The sequence below is a fragment of the Montipora foliosa genome, chromosome 4, assembly GCF_036669935.1.
Source record: "Montipora foliosa isolate CH-2021 chromosome 4, ASM3666993v2, whole genome shotgun sequence".
In the NCBI taxonomy this organism is placed as follows: domain Eukaryota; kingdom Metazoa; phylum Cnidaria; class Anthozoa; order Scleractinia; family Acroporidae; genus Montipora; species Montipora foliosa.
The window spans coordinates 41,785,324-41,797,823 of NC_090872.1; the positions used below are offsets into that span (position 1 = coordinate 41,785,324).

Below are 12,500 nucleotides of genomic sequence, written 5' to 3' on the forward strand. Positions count from 1 at the left end.
TTGCGATTTACCTCTGCAGCCAAAAGTACAATGGAAAAATTGAACGCAGCAAAAATCTCCCAAAATGCTTTTTATATTCTTGTTTCAAAATTTAAGTTGTTTTCATGTCGGAAATTTTGTTGCTGATGGCAAAATATTTTATTCACTTCCTGAAAGCTTCTTTTTCTCTTCCAAAAAACTGTGTATCAATATTTACCGTATTTACCCGTGTATAAGTCGACCTTTTATGGCCTCGAAAGAAGCTTCAAAAATCGCCCTGGGCTTATACACGGGTCAAAGACTTTGAGCCAAGATCCAGCTAAGTAATTTATTCAAAATTAACATAATAATGTTGTCTTGGGCATAAAGAATGTAGTGGACAAAAGCCGACAAAAGACTTCAAAATGAATGACAAAAGACTTCAAAACGAATGTAAGCAATTCCAGTTTAAAGGAAAAAGGATCTGTCCAAATGTCTGTCTAAATGTTGAAGATACTCACAAGCACAAATATGAAATAGACACTGGAAATTTTCGTTTTCCAAAGGCAGAAAGCTCTAAAAGGCATTTCTGTTTCTTCAAATAAAAACTCTATCGTTCAATGGCTTAGTAACCTGGCGCAATACTCGTGTTTGCGTGCAAGCAGTGTCACTTGTGTCGCGTGAAAATGCTGGTTGGTAATGAATGTTTTTTATTCTTTGTACAAACCTGGCTGACTTAAATGCTCTTGCAAACTTCGTATTGTTTGGTTTATGAGTTTTGTTTTGTTTGTCGCTTGAGAAATTATAAGTCAAGGACCAATTAAACCTTGAACATTTTCGCATCATTTGCAAGTTATTTTCAAAGATTGACTCCTGCTTCCTGTGATGTTGTGCTTATCCCCTAAAGTCCTTTATCATTGAACAACGAAACAGGTTAGTTTGAGGTTTACATGTTCGATTTTCTGAGAACTTTTTCGAAACTCAAGAACAAAATGCCCGCATATACAACAGATGCTGAACCACAAAACTATTAAGCGCTTGAGGCCCTGATTTTTTTGTGTATCCACATTTCCAGAAATCGAAGAATACAAGATTAGTGTCCCATGAACATTTAACAAAGAAATTAAGAAATTGCTTTTTTTGCCATCAAAAATGGGGGTCGACTTATACAGGGGTAAATACGGTACCTACTTTTGCATCAATATTTGTTTTGCATAAAGCAGGCTAACAAAATCTGTACCTTGCTTACAAGGCTGCTGCCTAAGAAAAATTTCCAGGAGCACTTCAAGCTCCCAACATTAAAAGTTAGTAGCCCAAATAATTTTTTCAAGAGCCCAGAATTAATTAATTAACGCAGAAAGATCAATTTCGACCCCATAGCTCTTTTCTTGACTAGGGAGAGAAGAGCTCTGGGGAACTCTGAAACAAAGTGTCTTCTCATTGATTTTTGTGAAGAACAATCAAAAGCATCTCCAATTGGTGCATTCATGTTAGCCCGAGGAGTGAGCAGGTGCTGTAAGGTTCAAATAGCCAGTCTTTGGCTATAAGAACCCTACGGCCCATGTTCTCCTACATACATGTAGAGTTTCCGAGAGCCTTGGGTCAATCCAAGGCTCTGGTGACGAGAATATACGAAATATGTAAACGCAGGGTGTCAAGTTCCTATTTTTTCTATTTTTTTAGGTTTTGGTGCACCAAATATTTTTTTTTAATGATTAACACTAAATTGTTGACTTTTTTTATAATTGTGCAAAACACTGAAAATCTTAAAGAATGATGCACATTTCCAACACCCTCTCAGTGTTTTTGTTAGCATACAAAGGATCTTGGGGGTTTCATTGGCATGCATGTTCAGTGGTCATTTTCCTACCATGTGAGGTATGTTAGTCAATCCAATTCCATCCACTTTGTTCTGGGAAAATATTTGTCTATACATATGCCATCACATATAATACTGTTATACTGTTCCTTTTAGAACAATACATTAATAGGGAAAGTTAAAATACTGTTTTTCCAGTCATGTTTTAATGGCGTTTTTAAGTAGGATGAAACATATTCGTGTTGATACTGAGTTTAACTCCATCAAAACAAAAGCAAGCTATTCTACTTGTAGGTACTAGAGCATTTTACTCAGCCACTGTATCCCATCTTCAGCTAAGGTTACTGGTACCCCTACAGTAAGCAATAAGCTCTTGAGAGACCTTGGTTCCCTAAATCCCCTCAAAAGGAATTGCAAATCCACAGATGCATCCATTCAGAGTCTTACAAGGAATCTGAAACCTCAATTAGATGTTTCGTCTTTTGGGGATGAGTGGAAATTGCTGCAAGCAGACCAAGATGTACATGTGTGTACATATCACACCTTGACACTGATCAGCGTATAGATCATTTCTGGAATGCAGTCTTCATGTTAAAGTCAACTGATGGTAATAGTCGTTACAATCTCTGACTATAGTGATCAAATCTGCACTTTTTTTAGCCCAGACAAATGGTGACTCTGAGAGAAGTCTTTCAATAAATGCAAGAGTCATCACCAGTGACAGGTTAGCACTAGGTGAAGTGACTATCACAGGTTTGCTTACTGTAAAGGAGGGCAGTCAGATTTTATGATCCTGTGAATGGTCAACCCGAGACTATTGCTATCACAAGAGAGCTAAAACAGTCTGTACGGTCAGCTCATGCTGCATATAAAGCAAGACTCGAGAAAGAAAAACAAGAAGATGAAAAGAAGAGGGCGGTAGCTGAACAAAACAAGAAGGAAGCCAAAAAAATTCTTAAAGCTAAAGAAGAGATGTCAAAATCCACACATTTCTTCGAAAAGTGAAATGATGACCTAATGAAAGAGGAAGAAGTAGTAAGAGCAGGCGTAAAGGCAGCTGATGAATTACTAAGTGTGCCCTCTCAGCAACAACTGTAAATAAACAGAGCGTAAATGTAGCTACAATGATGCTTGAAACTGCTAAGACCAAAGGAACAATGCAATGCAAAGCTGGGGGAAAATAGGAGAAAAACGAAAATTGCTGGCTGGCAGACAGCACAAACTGCTGGATAAAGCCATGTCATCAGCAAAGATAAAGATAAGGTTACCCAACCTGCTAAGAGAGCAAAAAAATAATGAGCACATGTCATCTTGCTGGCTTTATTGTACATTACTTTTATTTCCCCTATTTTGCATTTGGTGACAGTTAACTTGGACATCCTTTGTTAAGAGCTTTTTCATCTTAACAAATGTCATCTTGCAAAGCTGGTTATTTGCTTTTTTGGCCATAAGGGGAGTTCTGCTTTGCTTACAAAGCAACATTGTTGCTGTGAGATTTAAGAATGTCACCACTGTCTGTCATTGTTTAGATGCCATAATGTGTAAAAAGTTTCCTATTTTTTTCCTATTTTGGTTTAAAACTTACGATGTTTTTCCTCTTTTTTGACCAATATTTTTTCTTATTTTCCTATTTTCTGAGTGTCGTCTGTCAATTGACACCCTGTAAACGTGCCACAAATGACTTACCAAAAAACTGGTGTGTACCATATGACAGTAAAATTATGTTGTATTTATAAATGAAGTGAATAAAAGCAATCCCATTTTTCCAATTTCGTTAAACTCTGTTTATCTTCAAGATCAAGGGCAATAGTCGTCACAATCAAGGGCAATAGTCGTCACAATTACTGATCCTGTCCGTCAACCAATCAACCTTCCATGTTGAAAAAGTAAAAGTAAAAGTGTACCTCAGAAAATAATTTACCACCTTTTGGTTTATTTGTTTGTTATTTTTTTGCTCGCATGTGCATAAAGATCCAGGTATTTTGAGGTTAGGGAAGAACTTTTAGTGATCAGTGGGAGATACAGCATGGCATCATGGAAATGCATGTTGAATTGTATCACTGAAATGACTACATACTGATACCTTACTCTAGTTCCGAATGACGACAGGAAAAGCAAAAAGAATTGCTCACCTGTTGCGAGAGCTCCATTGCTGTCACCAGGCAGAAACCCAAGTAAACTTTCAGGGGAAAAGCAGATACACACATGTGGCATATTAAAATGTTGTACATACAATAGTGCAAATATCACCAAAACAAGTAATGTTTTCTTTCAGCTTTTAATTCAAGGTTAAGAAATCACATTACAATAATATTATACCACGTTTTACTAGTAAGTCTCTTGCGAGCTGTTGGGATGAATATGTTTTCCTTGTCGCATAACTTTCGCAAATTACGGTAACATGTGCGAATTTAATCACTCATTGAAAAGCTATGTCCCCATTAACTGCGCAAAATGAACATACATTGTTTGGACGTAGTATTTTACTCTGTCTAATGCCAGACGATTTTACTCCTCAATGGGGAACCCCTGGGAGTCAATGGGTTAATCACTCACTGAAAAACTATGTCCCCATTAACTGGGCAAAATGAACATACATTGTTTGGACGTAGCATTTCTATATTTGGGAATCCCATTGCGACCCAGTCTCTGTGCGCTACCAGGAGGTAACTCAAAGAATGCCCTCAGCAATATTGAACACATATACAAGTTGAAGAGTCGTCTATTTGTGGAATTTGCTTAACTGACGTACGTTCTCTCCAACCATATGGCTTTTTTCACTGCTTAATCTCCAGCTGGGATCAAATTTACAAGAAAGTGAGGATGAATCACCTTGTGATAAGTTAGGCGCCTGTTCGGGCTACTCATTCAGAAATTTGGTCGCTTGCGCTCAAAAATAAGGCAACCAGGCGGCAGCAGCCTTGGCTTAGTTCGCATTTTTGAGCGTTAAAATATAATTTTCAGTCCTATGTTTCTCACGGCAAGTCCTATATTTTGAGGTCACCCATCCAAATAAAAACCACCCCCCCCCCCCCCCCCCCCCCCGACCAGTCTTAACTTCAGTGAACTTTTGTCTTGGAAAGCTGTCAGACTATTTTCTTCAATCTTTGTGGGATGTAGTTTTTTACTACTAACCACATCTCTGCTCAGGGGGTTATTTACCTAAGACATGTACATATACCATGGCACCATAATGATGTAATTATGGTACCAAAACAATATCGTGGACTATTAGAGCTACATAGTATGCAAAGATAACTTGAATCTCTGGATGACAATACAGCTGTGTTACTGCACTACCACACGTACGCAGTGCGTGCCTATTTTAAGAAAAGGCAATCAAAATTGTCCAACTAATTCTTAGAGCATGATCAAAATCAAAATGCCTCAGTTTTTGTTAGACTTAAGAAACAGTGTGTCCCAACGGTTGGTTGGTTGGTTGGTCTTTTATGACATTACCTAAACTACAATGCCTACAGCTGTATTAAGGCGGCTCAAACCAGTTTCAACGCTTCCAAGTGACACTCTTATTAGAAGGATTGGCACCACAACATATCATGTATTAGAAATAATTATTGTGGTACCAAATGAAACATGAATTATTGCTGCACAAGATACAGTCATTATTTTGACATAAGATGTCATAGTGGCAACGGGAAAGCCCTGTAAAAACACCCTTTATTTTGTGTTTAGCAATTTCAAAAACGAACTCGGTGATCCCCATTTTTTTTATTTCTGAAAAGTAATCAGAAAGTCAGATAAAACTTTCTGCAAAGTTTAAAAAAATTCTGTGTGGAGGATTCAGAGCCACCTTAATTATGTGATTTTTTTTTCACGAGTTTCAACAAGAATTTGTGGCGCTGATGAATAATAAAGCAGCTCCTATTTCCAAAAGGGTGGAATTAGATAACCTCATCTAGGAGAGTAAAATTTTGACTTTGCAGAAACAATGATCAACCTCAAGAGTTGGGCGATTGTGATCTTTGTGTTGAATTCACATATTTCTTGTCAATCTTTAAAAGACTTGAAAGAAAAAAAACCAAACAAACAAAAACAAAAACCTGGCGTCTTGCCATGATTTTGACTTAGATGTAGCCTTTTTTTTTTTGCGAGAAAACATGCAAGGTAACTTGATCATGGCGATGTAACTTTGGGTTTTTTTCATTTACTTGTACAATAGAAAAATTGAATTTGCCAAAAATCTCCCAAAATGTTTTTCACTGATGGTAACTTCTTATATTCTTGGTTTAAAATTTAAGTTGTTTTCATGTCGCAAATTTTTTTTACTGATGGCAAAATATTTTATTCTCTGAAAACTTCATTCTGCTCTTCCTATAAGCTGTGTATCAATAATATTTACTTTTGCATCAACATTTGTTTTGCATGGAGCAGACTAACAAAATCTGTACCTTGCTTAGTTCGCATTTTTGAGCGTTAAAATAGAATTTTTGGTCCTATGCTTCTGACGGCAAGTCGTATATTTCAGAGGTTACCCATCCAAATACTAACCCCACCGGACAAGGATGAACTTCAATGAACTTTTGTCTTAGAAAGCTGACAGAGGCTCAGAGTGCACGCATAAACTTGTGGTGGAAAAGAACATGTAAGGGAACTTGAAAATGATCAACATCTCAGCCTCAAAGCCAATGTTTCTCAATTCCCTTTTACTTTCTTCAATCTTTCTGTGTTTAGTGTTTTACTAGTAACTCTCAAGGGGCTATTTACCTGTAAGACATCTACCATAGCACCATAATGACATACGGTACAAAAACAATATCAGGTACTATTAGAGCTACATATGAGGCAAAGATAATTTGAATCTCCTGGAAGACGAAACGCAGCTCAGTTGATAATTATACAGGGCTGTAAAACTGCACTACCACACGTACGCAATGCGTGCCTATTTTTAAACTTTGCCAAACGTTTAATTGAGGCCTTCTAATCACTTTTCAGCATTAAATAAGTGGAGTCACTGTGTTCGTTTTTGAGATGTGAGCAACTAAATCCAAAATATAGGGGGTGTTTGCTGGGCTTTCCCATTGCCAAGGTAACTTATTACATCACAATAATGATCACATCTTGTTTGGAAATAACTGGTGTTTCATAATTATGGTACCATAACATTGCTGTTACGTGATACAGTGTTGTAGCATTATTCGATCTAAAGAGAGTGTCTTCTACAGTGGGTAAGTGTTGAAACCCTTTCAAGCCTTCTTAAGTGCATGTATTCCTAGAGACTACAGTCTTTTCCTCAAAGTTTAGTTTATATTGCTGTGAAAAAAATTAATCATTACACTATAGGTTTAATTGAAATTGAAATGTGTCTGATACAAAGCAAATTGTGCTTTGAAACAGCATAGTCTTGTTCTGCCAAGCAAACCTATAAATCTTACTCATCTCTGTGCAAATTGTGTTGGTGTGAGGTAGCCGTAACTGTGATAAAGGTTCATTGATTGGTCATTGTTGGTTTTTACCCTCCCTATAGGAATTTCACCAAGATCATGGGAAACATCTGAAGGAGCCTATCAAAATGGCCACCCAGCAGCACCAGCTGTCATGCGCCCAGGCACTGCCCAGAAAATAGATCATTTGAAGAAGTGGAGTATTTCAACATATAAATATACTAGGCAGTATCTTTCTGAAAGGTTTGGGAAGGGTACAAGAACTGTAGACACTGAACTCGAAGGACAAATTCTTTTGTTGAAAGAAACTCAAGCCAAGTATGTGAATGTTTTAAAGCTTGCAAAGCAGATGACACAGCATTTTCATAATATGGTGCAAAGTCAAAGGGGTCTTGCAGATGCCTTTGCAGACTTAGGGATGAAGTCTCCTGAGTTACAAGATGAGTTTAACTACAATGCAGATTCTCAAAGGTCACTGGTCAAGAATGGAGAGGTTCTTTTAGGAGCTCTTAATTTTTTCACCTCCAATTTGACAACTCTTGTAGACAAGACAATGGAGGATTCCATAATGACAGCAAGGGCATATGAATCTGCCAGGATAGAGTATGATGCATACAGAACAGACATGGAGTCAACCCAAGCAGGACCCCGAACTGCAGCAATTGCCATTAAAGCTGAAGAAGCTAAACAACAGTATGATGTGCAGAAAGAGAAATTTGACAAGCTACGTGGTGATCTGGCAATCAAGCTTAGATTCTTAGAGGAAAATAAGGTATTGAAATAATACATGTATTACTATCATGCAGTTTCATAATGATTATTAGTACAATGTATGTTAGTGTTTTATCTACTTGAATCTCTTTGGAGTTATATCATGAAATTGCTAGAGATAAGGGGGCCATCATTATGCAGCACATCTTTATCACAAAAAATTCATTCAATATTTTCTAAAAGACATTATTTTGAAATTGATGAATAAATGATTATTATTGATTCAAGCAAAAAGACTTGAAAGTGAGGGTCCATTTCATTGAACTTTAAGCCACTTTAACCAACATCTCAAATGCAGCATGGTTCTTGTGTACGTTTAAAGGACATACAGTCTGTAATTATTAATTGTTACTGGACATGTCTGTTTTCAACATTCTTGGTGACTGATGTGTTAAGAAACAGGTAGTGTATATGTAAGGAGTATTGTTCGCCCTTGGATTAATCATCCTTAAAAGCAGTTCTCCGTATAAGCCCCCATGGCTTCTTGAGACTTCCCCATCTTTAATTGTACATATTTCTTGATCTGTTTCATTGTAATAAATTATGTACACTGTATTAAAGGCAAATGGATGATTAATTAATCAATTAATTAATTAATCAATCAATCAATCAATTAATTAATTAATTAATACCATTACATCTGTATTAAGTTCGGTTTCTTTGCAGGTAAAGGTGATGCACAAACAGTTACTGCTCTTCCAGAATGCTATAGGTGCTTACTTTGCTGGAAACAAACAGGCTTTGGAAACTTGTATCAAAGAATTTCACATAAAAGTCAAGAGCAGTGAAGGCAAACAGCAATCATTTTTGGAGCACTGAATAGGGTCATTAAAACATAAGGATAAATTATGGTTTTATTGAGGTCAGGGGGAGGCAAAATATTATTATGGCAAACTTGAATAGTGATTTAAATCAATTTGGGGTTAACTTTGAGACTTTCCTTGAAGACATTACTCACCACAATTTAGAAGGGGAATCCACAGCATTTTTGTGCATTCCACAGTGGTATACATGTATTTATTTGTTCATCATCAAACAACATGCTTGGTTGTCATGTACATTGTACAGTACAGTGTACATGTAAGTTGGCATTTTGGCAAGAACCAAAAGGTGGATTTATCTTGTTTCCTAAAATATAGATGGCATGGGTGAAAAGGAAAGGAACTCTAAGGAAGGAATAATTATCAAGTACTTTTTGGATGTTTACAGATAATACGCTGTATGGAAATTTTCCTAAATGCCCTAACTATATACCAGTACCTTGGTGGTCTTGACATCAAAAAGTAGTTGAAGTTGTGTGACTCATAGCCTGCAATGCAGGCGTCTTATTGAGCTGCCATGTTGGATGGATGCTGGGAGGGAATGGGACAAGGGAAACAAAAAGATTTTTTTTGTCCTCCCTTTCTTCTCTCACCTCTCTCGCTTTTGATCAAACCCTCCCTCTCCCCCCCCCCCCCCCCCCACCCCTTGGTGGCAATTTATTCCTCTCCCCAAACTTCCTCTGCTTCAGAAATTCAAGATGGCGGCCAAAAATTCCGGGGAGGAATATGCTCAGCCCGTGACCACTTAAATACGCCTGCACTGCAGGCTATGTGACTCGCCAATGAAAACTGCTTCAATTTAGCACACCTCAGGCTCTGGTAATCATGTAATTATGGATTTTCTTTAAAAACATTGCTGTGGTAAATTAGACGGTTTGGTGTTTGTCACAATCTTTTCTTTCAACAGCACTCAGTTTAAACTAGCCCAGTTTTAAGTTACCTGTATCCAGTGGAAGACGACTTTCTCAGTGGGTTTTAGTGCAAAAAAATGCAGCAATTCCTGGGAATGTTCATTGCCAGACATGCTACACTGTATTTCTATGGTATTCTTGGCCCTATCAATCAATCCTGAAGCAAAAAGTAAAAAGCTTGCTCAATTAAATAAGGTGAAAACTTTCTTTGTCCTATAGAATACGGCAAAACCTGACTACCGGTAAACTAAGGCTGCGTTCGATTGACCGTGTTCCGGAATAGGGAATGGGATACATGGAATAGAAGTTAGAAATCCTTCGTTCTTACGATTAACAATAAAATTGTCAAACACCTGCTAAAATGCTATTTTAAACATATCTTTATTATCCTTGGTGCTTCAAAACGCCAGTCATCACTCCAAGTATTCTTATTCCGGAATAGAGTCAATCAAACGTGCCCTAAAACAAATGAATGAAGGGGGTAGTTTCTAAAGAAACAGTGGTGCTGCGTCGGTGGGGAAGTAGTATACAAAAATTTGGTTTTATCAACCGAGTTGATAATGTAAATTGGCCACCGTACAGAGATTCTAAAAGCTGACGTTTCGAGCGTTATGCATCAGTCAATTCCAGCAGTGCCCATCCCCCCTCCCCCCGGGCTAACCCGCAGGCATTAGCATTTTTTTAAAAAATGGGCAAATTCCCTGGGGTGGAGACACATAAGCTGTGTAAATGCCCCGGGGTGGGGACGAAGAAAGAGGGCAAATGCCCCGCCCCCGTGATCGTCGCCTTCCAATAGGCGCTCGTATTCGCAGGCTACTTTGTCTGGCAAGAATCAAGACATCTTAAATGACCTTTCATCGCATTTTACGCTCTCAAGATCTGTCTTGAAGATCGCATCATTTGAATTGGCAGCCCTTCAGTGTTTCATATAACACCGCTTTCATGAATTTAAAAATTGCTAGGCTAGTTTTAAATGCGAAATGCGAAGTAGTCGTGTTTTATACGTAGTCTTCGCGTCAGTGATTGTTTTGTGATATTAGTTCACCTTGTCGCTTTTATATATTCATATGCTTACAAGTATAAATGAAGAAATACCTAAAGTTGAGAAAACATACCTTTAAAAACATCCACAAGTTTTTCGACTCGGTGACGGACAAGCCAGTCTTTAACTAAGGCCTCGTGTTTTCCAATAAACTCTTCCATGTTAATTCGAAAACACTTGTGTCAAATGCCTGGGGGTCGCCCCGGGATGGGCTACTGCCCAGCCCCCGGGCCGCGATAAAATTACGAAAGCCCCACCCCCGGGACTGACAACTTCAGCAAATGCCCCGCGATTGTCCGGGGGGGGGGGGGATGGGCACCGCTGGAATTGATTGATGCATTAGCCCTTCGTCAGAGCGAATCGAGGAATTGTGGGTTATGTGTAGTTTTTATAGGAGAGGAGGAGCTACGCTATTGGTGGTAACATGTCAACGTGAGAAATAGGAATTCATTAGTGCAATGAAAAGCGTTCGTTAAGACCGTGAGGATTAAGCGTGCCGATTTGGAAGATGAATTTTTGTTCTAGGTTCTTGCGGGTTTCCGTCGTACCTGGATGTAGGGAAAGGCCGCAGATAGCCATGTGTTTTTTGGAGTGGTTAGGGAGATTAAAATGACGAGCGATTGGCTTACATGCATCCTTGTCATTCTTCTCAACATCGCGAACATGTTCGCGGAATCGGTCGCCTAGTCGTCTACCTGTCTCGCCAATGTATAATTTATTGCGTAACGTACAGGTTATGCAATAAATGAAATCTGCGGAGGTACATGTGATCGCTTAGATACCGATATCTTGCTAGTGTTAAGAATGAAAGGACAAGTTTTGCGTCGTGAGTGCGCACATTTGAAATTGCCGGGTTGCTCGTTAGTCTTGAGCGCGCTTCTAACTTAAAAGTTGCCTACGTTTTTGTTGCGTTTGAATGAAATAAGTAGAGGCTGCGAAAAGATTCTACTAGTCGCGGGATCATTTTGGAATAGTTTAAGTTATTAAGAGTGATACATTTGACTGCGCGATTATGAGGATGGAAAGTGAGGGTGAATGGAATTCTGTCATTCTTATCTTTTTGTGACGCTTGTAGTGCTGACTGTCGATCAAATTGTTTGGCACGATGATGGGCCGCTTTGAGCACAAAGACAGAATAGCCACGTTTTTCGAAGAACATTTCCTCTGATTTGCTGGAAAAATCGGAGTCATACATAGACGTCAAAGTCTAAGAAATTGACGATAAGGAATGGAGTTCTTGACATGTGATGGACGTGACGATGAATACAACAAATAACTGTGAGAATCTGTAGGTTTGTAGTGCACACTGGTACATAGCACGTTGCCACTAATAGAAACTTTGATATTTAGGGAAGCCAATGAAGTTTCCGAAACTTCCCAGGTATATTTACGAGCCGGATGGAAAGAATTGACGGAGGTTATAAATTGGTCGAGTTCTTCTCTGCTGGATGAAATAGCGCCGATGCAGTCGTCGATGTAGCGACCGTAGAGTTCAGGCTTGGGGCCGTTGTACTGATTAAAAAATTGGTGTTCAACATATCCTACAAAAAGATTGGCATAGCTAGGTCCCATTCTTGTGCCCATCGCTACACCATTAATTTGTTTGTAATAGTTGCCGGCGAATGAAAAACAGTTAAGCGTTAAAACTAGTTCGGCAAGGCGGAGGAGCGTTTCCGAGCTTGGTTCTTTGACGGTGTGTTCATCGAAAAAGTGTTAAAGTGCTTGAAGACATTCGCTATTGGGAATGACTGTGTATACAGATGTAATATCCATAGT

General features: G+C 38.5%; 2 protein-coding genes across 2 annotated transcripts in view; both read left to right on the forward strand.

The window, feature by feature from the left end:
• LOC138000818 (arfaptin-2-like) overlaps positions 1-9,778 on the forward strand; it is a 23,590-nt gene extending 13,812 nt beyond the window's left edge. The window contains exons 2-3 of the mRNA XM_068847476.1: positions 7,263-7,951; positions 8,617-9,778. Of these exons, the coding sequence (XP_068703577.1) occupies positions 7,263-7,951; positions 8,617-8,769 (842 nt within the window). The 3' untranslated portion in view covers positions 8,770-9,778. The remainder of the gene's footprint in view (positions 1-7,262; positions 7,952-8,616) is intronic.
• LOC137999271 (uncharacterized) overlaps positions 1-12,500 on the forward strand; it is a 333,030-nt gene that overhangs the window by 291,319 nt on the left and 29,211 nt on the right. The window lies entirely within an intron of this gene.